Genomic DNA, 15,793 nt, shown 5'->3' on the forward strand with positions numbered 1-15,793 from the left:
CGCTGTGCGAGTGTGGGAAGAGCTACACAGCTATAATGGTTCTGTAACTAACCAATTTATATTCAGATTAGGTTTTGAATATAAAATATAATAAACTTCACCAATAACACAATAATTAAAGAAAGCAAAAGCTTATGCTAAAAATCTGAAAACTGATACTCATAATTCGGACGCCGATTGAAAAACCTATAACTGAAAGCTGATTCTATAATTATAATAGTAAAATCAACAGGGGCCTGATATTTTAATACTTAAGGATAATTTAATGGAGAAAAAATTATTCTCTCGATAACTATATGAGAATTTCCTCTGAAAAAAATTGGGTATAAAAATACATATATCTGTGGTTGGCTACATATTCAACGATATCCTATAAAGGGTATTTTTGCGGACCATTTAGTGGTGTTCTACCAGCTAGTTTATTTCATATCAAAACATTCTGAACAACAAATTAAGAAAAACAGTAGAATCTATTTCAGTATAATTCCGTGGAAATATTCGGGTTCAAGGACGATGACAAATCGGTGTCAAGTTACAGATTAAAAAGCTGTAGAGTGGGGTCAGTGGGGGCGCGATAGGCTATCGATCTTTCCTTAAAACAGAGTGTCCACGGTTTGAGCTTATCGACGAATCTATGACATCCTTGAAAATGACCACGTTTCTCCCCATAAGGTTTTATATGTAAAGAATAGAAATAAGACATTGCACTTTTTCTTGTCAGTATATTGTGAAAATATTTTTGAAACTACTTTCTTTAAAGATTTTATTATAAAATTTCATAAAAATTTTAAATTGAATGTCTCCGACTCTGAAAGATTAGTTGAAATCACAAATAAGATTTAAATGGAATTAATAACATGCTCAAAACAGCTGAAGTCTAAATCTCCCCGCCTCTCCCACCCTATCTACTACTGATAATTTGATTCCATCCCAAACTCTCCAGTCCTATATCACAATCCTCAAAGAATGGTGCCGAAATTGGAGGATAAAAATAAATCCCATTAAATCACCTTTAATCATCGTCGTAAACCTCCCGACTCCCCTACAATATACTTTAATAATGTGGCTCTTACCCCTGTAGAACATATCCGCTATCTTGGGCCGCATCTAGACAAAAGACTAACCTGGAATCCCCACACAAGACTGAAAAGGCAGGAAACTGCACGCAGATTTCAACTATTACAGCACTAACTAGACAAACGGTCAACAAGATTGCCTGAGTTAAGTTAATGGTGAACTACTTTATCTACGCATAACTGTTTGGAGTCCACCCGGTGTGCGTTATCTAATGCCCCTCAGAGGACGACTAGCTGAACCTCCTTGTCTTCTTTAGAAAATTTATCTACAATACGTTGAACTGTGAAAATATTGTCCTGAGTTTGTCGGTGCTTTTGTTTGTATTGGGCATATTCTAAAGATAGAATCACGTTACCGAGTGCGCCCTTTTGTGAAATATACCCACAGTTTGGATATATACTCCAACAACCTTGACATTAAAATATTTCATTTAATATATATTTTATTTTCTGCATAGGTGCGCTTAGGAAATATTGTGCGGGGGAGAGCCAAAGCCATCGCAATATGAATATGAAGGGAGCTGGAGTTTTACTTTATCTTTAACTGGAATTATGTAATAATTTTTTTTTTCTACACCAAAGGAGGCATTTCTGCCAATTTGTTATGTAATAAATGTAGTGGTGGCGATTTTGTGAATTAGGCATGAACTCTATATTGCATTGAGTGGTGATGGTCATAAATGAAGGAGTAGTTTAGCCGTTCATAACATGGCGCAGTACAATATTGAGATAATCGTTCTGCAAGATACGGATGGAAAATCGTGGAACACAATAATAAAAGTTTATATTTATTCACTGATAGGAAAATTTTCCATCATTGAGTCTCATCATTACCTGTGATATTTATTGTTTGTTCTACTATATTATTATTCTATTACATTGAGAAGGCCAAAAACGATCACACGAACACCTCAACTTATTATGAGGGCGCCAAAAAACCACAAGCAATTTTATATGGTTCACAATTCGCGCGTACATGGTGCGGAAAATTGAACAAAGATAAATCATATGAAAATGCAATTTCAACATCAGAAGCACTTATGCCGTCATCATGACAGGCGTCTGAAGATGTTAACGAGCGAATCGAAAACTGGCCGGCTTTTTCTTTTTCTTATCAGTGAAAATATTTTTGAAACTATTGTTAAAAGATTTTATGATAAAATTTCATAAAAATTTTAAATTAAATCTCTCCCAGACTCTGAAAGATTAGTTGAAATCACAAATAAGGTTTAAATAGAATTAATAACATGCTCAAAACAGCTGAATTGTAAATCTCCCACCCTAAAAAAAAAAAGATAGAACGTATTTTCTTTCAATATATTTATTTCGTTTAGCTATAAATTATAAAAATGTGTCGTTTTTTTTATCTGCTACTGATAATTTGTGGTACTGGGTTGATAGCACAAAGGGGGAAATACAACGTTATTTCATTCATCACTTCAAGGTTGAGCGGCAAGTCGATAAACGGCCCCTTTGGGAACAAATCAGCACTAAGCAGTCCCCTTGAGGTGTGGCCTAGCAATCCACTGGGGGACGGTCCCAAATCGGTTCCAAGTCATGAATAACAATTGATCCCCGTCGGTATGAACCGATCAGAACCAATTAGAACCAACCAGTCCATTTTTCACTTTAAACCTTGTCATATCTTCAAAAGTGTTAATACAATGATTATTAACAAGTATTCAGACGGACGGACCAAGTTAACCCAAATGCTTTGTGTTATAATTTTTAAGAAGCACTTTTTTCTTTTGAAGGGGGTCTTTTTCTTTTGAATAAAAAGTCCGGTTTACATAGATGTATTATTGATTTATTCCTATTATCTTTCTACTAAACCGAACTGCGTAAAAATTATAGTTGCTAATATTTATAGAAAAATAACAGTCTGAGATAAGGCAAGACAAGATAATATTTTATCATAATATGATTTTCATCACAATATTTTGAAAATAATAAAACTATATAGACTAAACTAATGAGTTACATTATTTAAGTGTGGGAATCGACACAGTAATATAAAATACTAATTTAAAAAGTTAATTAAAATATGTAAATCAATTTCAATAGTCAGAAAGTAATCCCATAAATTAATATTTTCGGAAAACCCTTTGTAATTTAAGAACAAATCCATTTTAACCTTGAAACGGTCATAGGGTATAACATGACAATTAAGCATTCTTAAGCACTCACGCACGCTACAGCCTTTAATGGACCTGACTAAAATAAAAAAAAATTAATCTTTCTTTTATTTAATTCTTCAATGAATTTTTAACCAACTAATTTGTTTCGAAGATAAACTTAATTATATTAATACGTGTTTATAAACAGATGAGGTGTATTCTATCAATGGTCAATAAATCCATGTTTAGGAAATTATTATTTAAAAAAATATGGCGGCATCCTCTCTGGATAAGTTAATTTAAAATATTAATCTGTAATACCTCTTTGACCGAATAACATTTAAATTATGAAATAAACTGAATATTGTTCGGCTGTAATATTTTAACTTCTCAAAAAACCGTTATTTTTGAGAAATGGATATAATTACTTTTGGTTGAATACTCTTTAGGTAAATGATCATATAGCATCATTTTCCATTTAGACGACTTGAAATGTAGATAAAGATAATATCTATATCAATATCTATCTAGCTGGGTTAATAATTCATATTTCATTGTATTTTTCTCTTTTAACAATGGCTGAAGTAAGTATAGCTGCAGATGTCCAAATCGAATGATCTCGACTCCTGCAAAAAATATTCTGCACTTGAAAACTGAATCAAGTTCATCCCTCATTTCAGATTAATTTTATATAAATCTTAGCTGCAAAAAACTTCTAAATGAAAAAAAAACTGATTTGTTGGAAACTTCGATATTCAATATTCCAAAAAGACGAAACAATTATCAGCCGTAACATAGAAATTTAAAAGAACAATCCTAACCCATTCATGGGTCGAATTAAACAAAATATGGTAAAGCCGTTCCATTGTTAACAAAAATATTAATATCCGTGAAAAAATTCAGAGCTAGTAAAGTAAAATCTTTACTAAAAAATAATTGTGATTAATACAACCTGTGCATTGATCAAGAGGTATGTTACATTTCTTGTCTCGTGTTGATGAAGTGCAAAAAAAAACCGTTACTTCAATAGTTGATAAGGGTAATGAAACGTTTTCATGTGATAAATTACTAGTAGCTGGTGGACATCGGTAGTTACCTAGAGCAATCTCCATTACAAAATTAAATAATGCCTGACGAAAATATCTTTAGGAAACGACTTATATCTTCAACATTCCTCGATAAATTCTAATCGACTAGTAAAGTTATAATTCTGAAGAGATACTGCCGGCAATTCATAGCAACGCCCAAAAAGTAACGACGCAAAGTTTTGCACCAGCTATTATTATACCTGGAACCTGTTTCCTCTCATTTCAAGCAATGTAATAATGGAATCAACAAAAATTCCGGTAAATATTTTACAAATTAATAAATAAAACTATTTCTGGTTTTCTTATTAAATAAATATAAAAAAAGGTTTAAAAAATGGCTGAAACACGTGTTTAAGATTTAACGCGTTCGAGATATACAGAAGAGTTTTTCATTGCCAACAATGATAACATAATTTTATTTCATTTTATAATACTTGACTATTTATATCGACCACTTTATATTAATACTTATTTTATTTTAGACATCATTGGTTGGTTAAATTAGACCAGTTTTAATAAAACTAAGGAAAAAAATATAATAAAAAAAAAAATTGCATTATATTAGTCACTAAACTAATTATATTAGTAGTTTATATTTTTTTTCTGAAGATTAACTTTAAACAGTTCTATATTACGAAAAAATGTAATTTTTAAATTATAATATGTAAGTTGTAAGGATGATGATAATGATCATAAGAATTAAGAGGAGATGGTTAGGGGGTGCAGTCAGCAGAAAAAATACAAATAAACAAAATAATTATTTATTTTATTTTTTTACTCTCTGAATGATGGTTGTTATCTCTTTTTGTTTTTATAGCCCTAATGAAGACCTGAAAATTAGGTCGAAAAGTTGGCACAAATAAATAATGCTTTTGTTTATTTATGTTTTTTATGCTGACCGCACTCCCTGACCTTCTTCTCCTCTTATATATATATATATATGGTCAACTATCTTCACCTCATTATGGTCATAATAATTACTGGAGACTTCATATTATAATTTTCGAAGATTTTTTCGTTGTATATATTTGTCACTAAATAAAACTTCTCAATTTAAGTATGAATTCTGATTTCTGTCAAAAGATTACATCAATACAATGTCTAATGAGAGCAGTTAAATAAAATAGTATAAGTTAGATAATGGCTAAAATGGGATAAGCATTTTAAAAAATTTAAAACTAATTCATTTTCAAATGGGCAACCTGACGACATCGCTAAACGGTGCAATTACAGAAACAAAACTAGGGATGCTGATAATATAACTCAAAATGTAGAGAAATACACAAATAAAATAAACCAACTAATATTGTTAGCATCCTCTGAAGAATTATGATTAATTGATGGTCCAATTAGTATAAGATTACTTGGATTTACAAAAGAAAGTCACAATTGATGCAAATTAAAAACTGTAGCATTCGAAAAGTAATCCGAGTTAAACTGCTTCAATTTTGAAAACCTTTACTTTCAGAAAGCTGCCAAAACAAAAAAAATTCTTATGTCATATTCCAATTGGTGTCGATCAGCTGGTGATTTATTAATCTTTTGTGTTTCATGGATGATTAATGTGAATTATAACCCTGATGTAATTTTTCTCATACAATAAATGATTTTGAACTATTTGACACTTTGAAAAACCCAATTAATCTTATTCATTTAGTAAATTTACTCCTTTCCTAGATAGGAAGTTCATTATTATAGTCACAGGAGGAAAATGGAAATGGCTTAATTAATACAGGACAATATTTATCATTGGACCTATTAGAGTAAGTAAAAGAAAATAATTAAATTAATAATTACGAGAGTTGGGCGGTTGCTGGTTTATTGCAGTGACTCCAACAGTGACTCAAAAACGAGGTTTAATGTAATATTAAGGGTCGAGTTGAGAAGCTCTGTAATAAATTAACCCACTGTGATATTTTGAAATTCTAAATTATGCAACTATATTTTCTCATTGGAATATTATTTAAGTACTAATAAGTAAAAAAAAAAATTTTAATTATAGATATTTTATTTTCATATTTTCAACAAAAATTAATTGAAATTTATGGATTGAATATAATTATAAAACAATTTGAATATTTGTGTGGAATTCAAGTGGTCGGAATATTTGCTTTCACAATTGTATCATCATTCCAAAAAATAAATAAATAAATTCGTCTTAATATTTTATTATTTCGTCATTTTAGATAATTAAAACCCCTTACACGGGCCATAAATCTAGAAAAATTATTTCAGATTAATGTGAACAATGATGAATAAAATAATGTGGCCATCGCCATCATAGGAGACTGGATATAATAACGATTGCTTGACAGTGGGACAGTATTATAAAAATAAATAAATGAATAATTCCTGATATTTTTTCTTAATCAGAAAAATAAAAGAAAATAACGTACTAGTCTTGTCGTCCCCACGTAAGGAGGCTCACAAGAGGGAATTTCCACTGAAGAGATAATAAGAGTATTTTTTATGTTTATTATGATAACAATATGTGCTTGTTCTGAGAGTGAAGGACACACAATTCCTCAGCAAGGATTCATTATAAATGGTGTATGGATCTAGTATTATTAGATCCATACACGATTTACAACTTGGGAACATAATCCATTTACATAACGAATAATTAGGAACGAGCGATTATTATATAAATTCATATTAAAAATTTGCAAATTTCCTTATTAAAAAATTATCGCGCTCTTCTGGATCCGAGTTCGAGTCCGGCTGCGGCAGATAATTTATTCTATTATATGGTTTGAAATTGAGATCCAAAGACCACTCAGGTGCATACACAGTCTCTATAAATTGGGTACTCTTGGGGAAAAAACTCAGCAGTTAAGGGTGATCCTGACTAAATCACTTCCTTCCTTGCCAAGCACTGAACCCAAGATAATATTCATTGATTGTAATTGAATAGGTAATTATTTTTTATTAAGAAATTAATAAACTGCGGGCTCAATGATTTTCCTCAACAAATTTACATGGAGAAAATCAAAGTGTAATCTTTACTTTTAATTACATAAGAAAATTTCATAATTTGTTGGTTATGGAAATATTTTGGATTTCAAAAACCCAGGTTACTAACGATCGGTATGGTGAGAAAAAAAGGCTTAGTAAAAATTAATTGAGTTTTGAAAAAAAAATTGTAAGAAAATCTTTCCATCTTTCGAAATTTAATTGGCAACTCATTTGTTGAATGTTTTTTTATTGGTTTAAAGTAAAAAACACTATGTACGTAAACGTGTAAGACAGCTGTAACATCACTATTCGACAGTTCTTCTTGTTCCTCACTATGTATTTTAATTTTTACAAAAAGTCCACTAAAATCCCGAAGACTCTTCAGATGCAAACACTTTCATAGAAAAGATTCTTTTCTACTTTTCTTAAAATATTAACAATTTTTAGAATAGAAAAATATGTTTTATTTATAATTTTTAAATTTTTAACTTCCAAAAGTTTGTCGATATTCTTGTTGTAGAAAGTCTATCCCAGACAGATAATAAGTTTTAGCTGCTTCATTAACAATAATATAAAAAATATATATAAGGAAGAAATGGTCGGGGGCGCGGTCAATGATGAGAACAAAAATAAGCGAAATTTATGTTTTATTAAATTCTGACGTTTCAGCCTAAATTTCTGGCCTTCATCAGGATTGACTCCATGAGAAGGTAATATTTCTGAAGGACCCAGTTATTCTTTCCATATTTAAATATTAAATGGGTTTACAGTGTCTCGAGGTGAAGTTTAATGTTTCTTACATGATTAATGTTTAATGCCTCACTGATTTACTAGATCTAGATGTCATGTTACTATATTTTTCAACTTGTGTTGCATAGTAAGACTTCAAAGAATTAGCAGACATCCTTGAGATGAAACGGTAATCGATTGTGTTTTTCTGCGATGTTAAGGACTGAAGGATGTATTGAAGAGAAGGAAGGAAAGGGCAGGCCGGTGTCTCCTGGCAACCATCGAGCAAACTAGGCGGGCCCACCGACTCGCCGACGCCCTATGCAGAATACTACAGCTTTACAACCGTTGTAGGATCAATACTATAACCAATTATAGGGAAGGTAGCTAATCAAATCATTATAATTTTAAATAGTACTACTATTCCAATTTGAAACAAATTATGAAGATTAATTGTATTAGTGTAAAATAATTAGCAAACAAGACTTTTATAATGTATCATAGAATTTCAAAAGTCGGTTGGGAAAAAAAAAAGAATATATTTGGCTTGATTCAGGAACTAGTTCACAACCTATTCAACAATAACAACCTATATTTTAGACATTCCGTTGCAATGAAACACCTAACACTGAACGGCCATTTTTTAGTCTGCTATATGAAAATCAAAACAAGTAGGTACCATTTTCAACCAGGTAATAATTTAAAAACCCGATTAACATAAAAATAAAATTTTATTTACGGATGGGATTTGGCACTCTCTGATTCTATTCATTCCAGTGGGAATTCTCACGAAACAAAATTGAAAAAATCTTTTTTAAACAATGTTTTTTCCTTCGATTTTGCAAACTTATTAAGTCAGTAAAGCTCAACAATGGAACTAAAATGTAACTTGCGGGGTTTGTATGACTGCATTCATTCCTTTACAGACTGAATTTCAACATAACGATGTTTTTAATTTTATTTTTAGCCTTTCTATATAAATAAAATATGCGTGGCTTGGACAGCTGATTGTATCAAAACGAATGATTGCGTTTTTGAAGTTGCATTGTTCGACAGCCTTAAACTGAAGAAAAAGAATGGCAGTATTCCGTAAATAAAAAAATACCTATCTATACTCAATCCTTTTGGGAAAATTTTTAACGAAATGAAAAAATATTTAGTAAAAATCAAGGAATCATAATGACTCAATAACAATATTGAGAAAAATTTAAATGTATAAAATAGTCATAAGATTTATGGCATAGTTTATAATATGTCAATAATTTTGTTGTAGCGAATTGGTCTATTCCATGTTTTTTTACAGCAGTGATATATTAATTTACTATATTTATTAATATAGCATATAATATGTTTCAAATAAATATATCAAGTTGGTTTTGACTTGAAGAAAAGGAGAGCTAAGCCGACAGAGGCTGAGACACACCCGACAGATTATCGACAGATGAGGACCGACCTAAGGGAGCCGGTATTGATTCGGTGCCGTGCGGTCTCCTACGCTCGGGCCCTTCATACCTTCGTAAAATCACTCCCTTCCACTTTACTTATCAAAAATATATTAGAAATCGACAATACTTGTTTAAAATATCTTTTCTAAATCATACCAACACATGCGCAAAACCTTTATATTATTATAAACTTAATAGTGCCCATGAGATATTTAATCGTTTAAAATTGAAAAAAATAATTATACCATTTCTGTGATTCATATATACATATAATACATATGAATTTTAATAATAATAGTACAAATTAAGATGAACAAATCGCCCAATCCATCCGATTCCTGTATGTATCTTCCGTACGTTCCATTAATATTTTTCTAAAATATGTAACCTCATTGACGGAGTTGAAAAAAAAAATGGCCAAAACCGTATTATTAAAACTAAATGTAGACATATAATCGATCATTTAACTGGAATGATCAGAAAGTAAAGGGAAATCGAGGTCTTATGATTACTTATCAGATGAACTGTGTTTAAAATTTTTAAATAATAATAAAAATAAAATTTTGCTAGTTTTTTTCATTCAGCCTTCTCAGTGTATCAGAAAACCAATAACGACTAATTCCATGAATACTTTTTCTTAAAGGGATTTATTACTGCATTCCTTCCATTAAAAACAGAACAAAAAACCTTTTGAATTTTTCAAAAAACTTTAACTAAGCAGGGAGTGAATTTTCTCTAAGGCACGTGTATGACGGTTACTAAAGGCCCTGGCTGTTAACCACGCCCATGGGTCCCAAATGTTGGCCATCATTTAGATTAACAGTTGCTGAAAAAAAGATTCCGTTCGTATTTATACTAAATTGGACATCTATAACAAACATTGAAAAAATTTAGAATTAATAATATTGAGACAAAGGCCATTCACGTTGTTTTACGCTACATCGAAAACTCATAGCAAGTATGATAATAATCATAATTCTGATTTATAAAAATCAATTTAGTGAGTTTCTTTAAAGGAAATATAGAAAGCATCGATTTTGTAGCAAATATAGATCAGTAAGATTATCAACAATGTGGATTAAAAAAATATGGCATCAACATCATCGTAAAATAGTTTTTTATTTTTTTTTAAATTAATCCATATTAAATAATTTATTGCGATGTTACTCTTACCAATAAGAAAAGGCAAGCCAGAGAATCACAGATCTATGTCGCGCATGAACATCAATTCAGAGAGATAAAATTCTGGTTTTCATAATTTAGGTAATTGGTTTTATAATTACTGTCATTTAGTGGTCGTATTACTTAATATTTATTTTCAGATAAATAATATGTCTATCCTGCAACTTGATTAGTATTAGCTAAGTACTACTACATATGATTCACCAAAATTGACATGACAAAATATTTTATTATTTCTTTTTTCCTTATTCTATTAACACCTACAGTAGTCTGTGTTCTTACAAAAAAAAATCTCTAAATTTTAAAAATATGTTAACGATTTATTATAGTCAATTAAAAACTATTGTAATGTTTATTGTAAAAAAAACAACAGTTTTATTAACAGAAATTAAAACGCATAATCAAGCGGCCAAGAAAGAGAAATAAATCAAATGAGCATTGAATATACACTTGATAAAACAGAATATTAATTACCAAGGAATACAGAATTGCTTTTGATGTATTTTGTCATTTTAAGTTTTTTATTAACAAATATTTGTTTCTAATTTATATATCTAAAATTAGATTAATATGAAACAAATATATCATTTTATCATTAATTTTATATTAAAAAAGTTTTAGATATATAAACTATTTTATGTGGGGATGTGCATAGCTTAGTAAAATAATTAAACTGTATCAATAGCTAAACCTGATACTGCTATATATAATCTAAACATACATTACATCACAAAGAAGCTTCAAAGATTTCAGTAATTGTAATAAGAAGTGTAATAATTAATTATGTTTTGATTATTTTTATAATATTCATATATGGTTTTGATAATATTCTTTGATTTGAAAACCTTAAAACTATAAGATAGACTAGTTTAGGCCTCTGTGCACAAATCAAGAAATCAGTTGCAGTTTAAAACACAAGAAATATTTAACCTATTGCAACACCTTTATTGTTGAAACTATCATCTTACTAAAAACGAAATGTTTCATTTGATTTATGACGATACGGTTAATATGAAATAGGATAAAAACGTCCAATAATACTGCTTACAGACATAAAAAATTAAAATTTTCTTTTTTTTTCGTAAATTATCAACAAATAATTTCTAGTGAATGAAATATCTTAGAACGTCCCCCTCCTCCCCCACCTCTTTAAGCCAATTCCAATAAAAGAATAATTATAATTAGTCAATATTTTATTTATTTAGTTTATTATCTATTGATTCAATTATATCGCTACTAGAATAGAGGTAGAAGGTCCCTACCTAACTAAATGCAACGAGACGTCTGAGATGTCTGAGCCAACGATGTTACCGCAGATCAATATATCTCTATGTTTTAGTTAATTTGACGAATGCTGTATGTTCCTTCGTTTTCTTAAAGATAAATACATTGCTCACTAATAAATTATTTTATCTTAAAGTGAAAATTTAAAGTTATTTGATTGAATATATTCATTACGACGATTGATCAAACTTTCTAAATTTGATATTATTATTACAGAGTTTACAGCGATTTTTTGTTTTGCAATCGGAAATGGAGCCAACTGATGAGTTATAAAGGATGACATAACCGTTTCAAATGGGGATCGCTAGTGATGATTAGGAAGATTGATAACTGACTAGAATTAAAATCACTTACGCCTCTCTATCTTATTCCGCTTCTTATTACAGTCTTGTATATGTTAGGCCACTTTTAATTCCTTCAACTGGAAAAGAGTATTGTATATCATGTATACCAAATACATCATAATATATGAATTGTAACAAATATAAACATTTGTTACTACGTTAATAGTAGAGTTAAAAATATACTTCCGGGAAAAAGTTTTTATTTATCAATACAAAGTGGGAATTTTTAAGATTCGTTAAAAATATCTACAAAATAATTTATATTGATGACCTTAATGAATGATTATATTGAAGTTTTGATAGATTTTAAGGGAGGTGAGGAGAAAGTTTTATAGAAAACGGGCTTCAAAGGGCTGAGGATAGCAGCCGCAGTGAGTGACGCCTGCGTCTTGCAACTAACAAGTCCTTAAAATATTTGGGTTATTTTTAGGCAAACGTACTATAGAAAAAGGATATTTCGTTAGGAAGTACATGATAATAGTTTTATTGCCGTATGAGCATCCAAAGAGCTTAGGTCTAAGGAAAAATAGAAATAATGATTGTGAAGGGAGGGTCTTTTTTCTGGTAAATGGGCTGGGAGCAAAACCATTTGGCTGACCTAGATTGTACAGGACATGGGACGTAGCTGCAGGATTAACTGCAGGATATCTCAACATTTTACCTTTAAAAGCAAATAGTAAACTAAAATTAGGTATTAAAGAAATCGTATAAGTCTTAAAAGTGTTAAAAAAAAAATTCAATGAGAGATACCACTGATCTGAAATAACGAAATAGAAAAGTACAAAATAATATTGCATAAAAGTTATTTATCTTATTTTAAGTAATGATGATGTTTAGTATAGATATTACATTTTCTTCATAGTCATTTTTACCAAAGGTAACATGCCTTATATTGTTCAAAAGAAAATTTATATTTGTTTTTAAGAGGGATTACGTGCTCCTAAATACCCATCCTACCACCTCTCGAATTTCATGAATTTGAAAAAAATATATATAAATGAGATACAGTAACAGTAAACTGAAAATAATATGGGCTATTGTGCTATTCGTATGTCTACTAAGAAATATTTTATCTAATTTTCAACACCCGGCTCCTTCGAAGGGAAAGAACCTCAACCTACTTGGGAGTGGTTTAACGATGGCTGTTTCTATTCTTTTGACAAAGATAATCGATTCTAATGGCAGGGTATGATTCGGAACGTTATAAAACTTTTATTCAACCAATAATAAAAAATATAAACAAAAGTAAATAAATAGGGACTTGAAAAGTGGTATTGATCAGAGAAGAAGAGGGGGCTGCGGGCGGGGATACGTCACCCCCTTATTGATCCATGCGCAAACCTTCCCGCCCCCATGGCTACCTTCCACTCTTACTTATATACAGTTTATATTCAATAAAAAGGAAAATTATATAATAGCATTAATATATAGTCATAACGGCAACATGTCCTAAATAAACTTCTTATTATCAAAAATCTAGGTTATTTCCAAAAACTATCCAACGAGTAAATAAAATAAATAGGATCCGTCCAAAAACTCGCTTTTAAGCTTTATTGAATATTATAACTGAAATTAAAATTGAAAATCTGATGGGTTGAAGTAATATAGAGTAGATATTGGAATATTGAAGAGGAGGCAAAGGGCCCTAAACTCACCCCAAGATGAGAAGGTTCGGCCTAGGAACTGGCCCGTCTCGGAGTTCCATAGGAAGGTGGTAAAGGCAGCCCAATTCCCAACTTTGGCCGGCCTAGTGTAGAACTCCTCCTTCGCCTTGTCCGCCATCTCACCCTCGACTGCGGGATCGAACCGCCTCCCCTCCACCGCCACCCCGATCCCCACCGCTACCACCGGCCCAAACCCCCCAAATACTTTTATCATATCATCCAATGTATAATTCAAATGTATTTAACACTTTTAAACTTTTAAGAAACGGTAATCTTAATTGTTAACGCCAACGTGTTCATAAATAAAAGGAATATTCTACAGAAATATTAGTTAGTGTGCCCCCCTTCACTCTACTGGTGGATGGTTCCGTACAGTCCTATAAAGAATTGTTTTTAATTTCTTGGAGAAAATATATTGTTTTTCTTTTTTATTTATTAAAAAAAAAATAGATTTAGAATCATATACTGGAAGCCAACTATTGTACTTATTGCCAGTGATCTGGTTCACTGAGCAGTTTTGCTCTCAATCTCAAAATGTTTTCATCAAATCCTGATAAAATTATATGGAGAAATCTGGACGTTTACTCTTTGGATGTAAGGAAAGGAAAAGAACCGTAGAAATTGGGTCCAGAATGATGCAGTTATAACTGGAAACGAATATTCTATAGTAATATTAGTTAGTGTGCCCCCTTTCATTCTAACGAAAAACTTTAAAAGGATCTTTGTCAAGGGAGAAGAGAAAACATTTACCGGCAGTTTAAAATAATATTAGTACAAGTAATCTAGAAGTTTGGGGAAAAAATTCAAACAAAAGAGCTTAGATAAAAAATAAGTACTCGTGTATAAGTTCATTACAGCATTTACTTTTTTTTTTTTTCTTTACCTACATTTTAAACTCTTATTTTGTCGCAAACTTATTTTAGCTTGACAAAGGAGCCACGGTAAAAATCAGTTTGGGAACCGCTTTTGTTTTAAAATGTATTAAATAAACAAATATAAACAATGTGAATCGTAACGATTATAAATATTTGTTGCTAAGTTATTAAAGAGTCACATATATACCTGCACGAAAACGCATTTATTCATTAATAAAAGGAGTGATTTTTAGGATTAATTAAAAAATATCGGTAAAATAATTTAGATTAGAAACTTTTGAGAATGATTATATTGAATTTTTGAACGCTGAAGAAATAAATTTATGATAAGATGTACGTGTGTATGTAAGTTAAGAAACGACAATTTTCTTCACTCTCCCTCCTCGATTATATAAAAGAAAAAGAATCAAAAAAATTACCAAGACTAAAAATAATTATAATCATCAACAATTACGTTTATTAAAATAAACACAACAATAAAAAAGAACGCTGCAGCTTTATGAGATAATTTAATTATTCCTATTAAATTTATTTTTCCCGAGATTTTTATTTATAGCTTTATTTTATGGGGATAAAGTTAAAGGTAAAAAAAAAAGTGAAAATATAAAAGTTCCAAGTTGATTTGTTTTTTAATTGCTAGTTTTCTGTAAGGGATAAATTCCAATAATTCGGAATAAAATATTTTTTCACGTAATCAACGTTACATTTTTCAGCAGGAGCTGATCCACTATTCCCCCTCCATTCTTGTTTGGGAAACAGATGAAAACAATTTTTACAACTTTATTAATGCTTAAAAGCCACGAAAAAAACAGTAGGTGTGAAAAAAAAGTTGAGACCTCCAAAAGGCATTTCTATGACACCAACTTAATACATGTACAAAGTTTTAACCTTCTAAAAATATTTGGAGAGGCTATGGAGGTGAGAAATATCTTTAAGATAGCTAAAAATACATTTAGATAGGATGAAATTTTCCACAAAAATTTACCTCTACTTTTATGTTATTGTTCTTGTTCCAACCGAATTTCAGCTTTTAA

At 30.4% G+C, this 15,793-nt stretch overlaps 1 protein-coding gene across 1 annotated transcript in view; it reads right to left on the bottom strand.

Moving 5' to 3' along the window:
* nrv3 (nervana 3) overlaps window positions 1-14,028 on the bottom strand; it is a gene marked incomplete at its 3' end in the record, with an annotated part of 35,877 nt that extends 21,849 nt beyond the window's left edge. Inside the window, 1 exon segment of the mRNA XM_067044614.1 lies at window positions 13,876-14,028. Coding sequence (XP_066900715.1) covers window positions 13,876-14,002 — 127 coding nt within the window.
* Between the last annotated feature and the right edge of the window lie 1,765 nt (window positions 14,029-15,793).

The sequence above is a fragment of the Halyomorpha halys genome, unplaced genomic scaffold, assembly GCF_000696795.3.
Source record: "Halyomorpha halys isolate HHAL.00 unplaced genomic scaffold, Hhal_1.1 Scaffold1782.1, whole genome shotgun sequence".
NCBI lineage: Eukaryota > Metazoa > Arthropoda > Insecta > Hemiptera > Pentatomidae > Halyomorpha > Halyomorpha halys.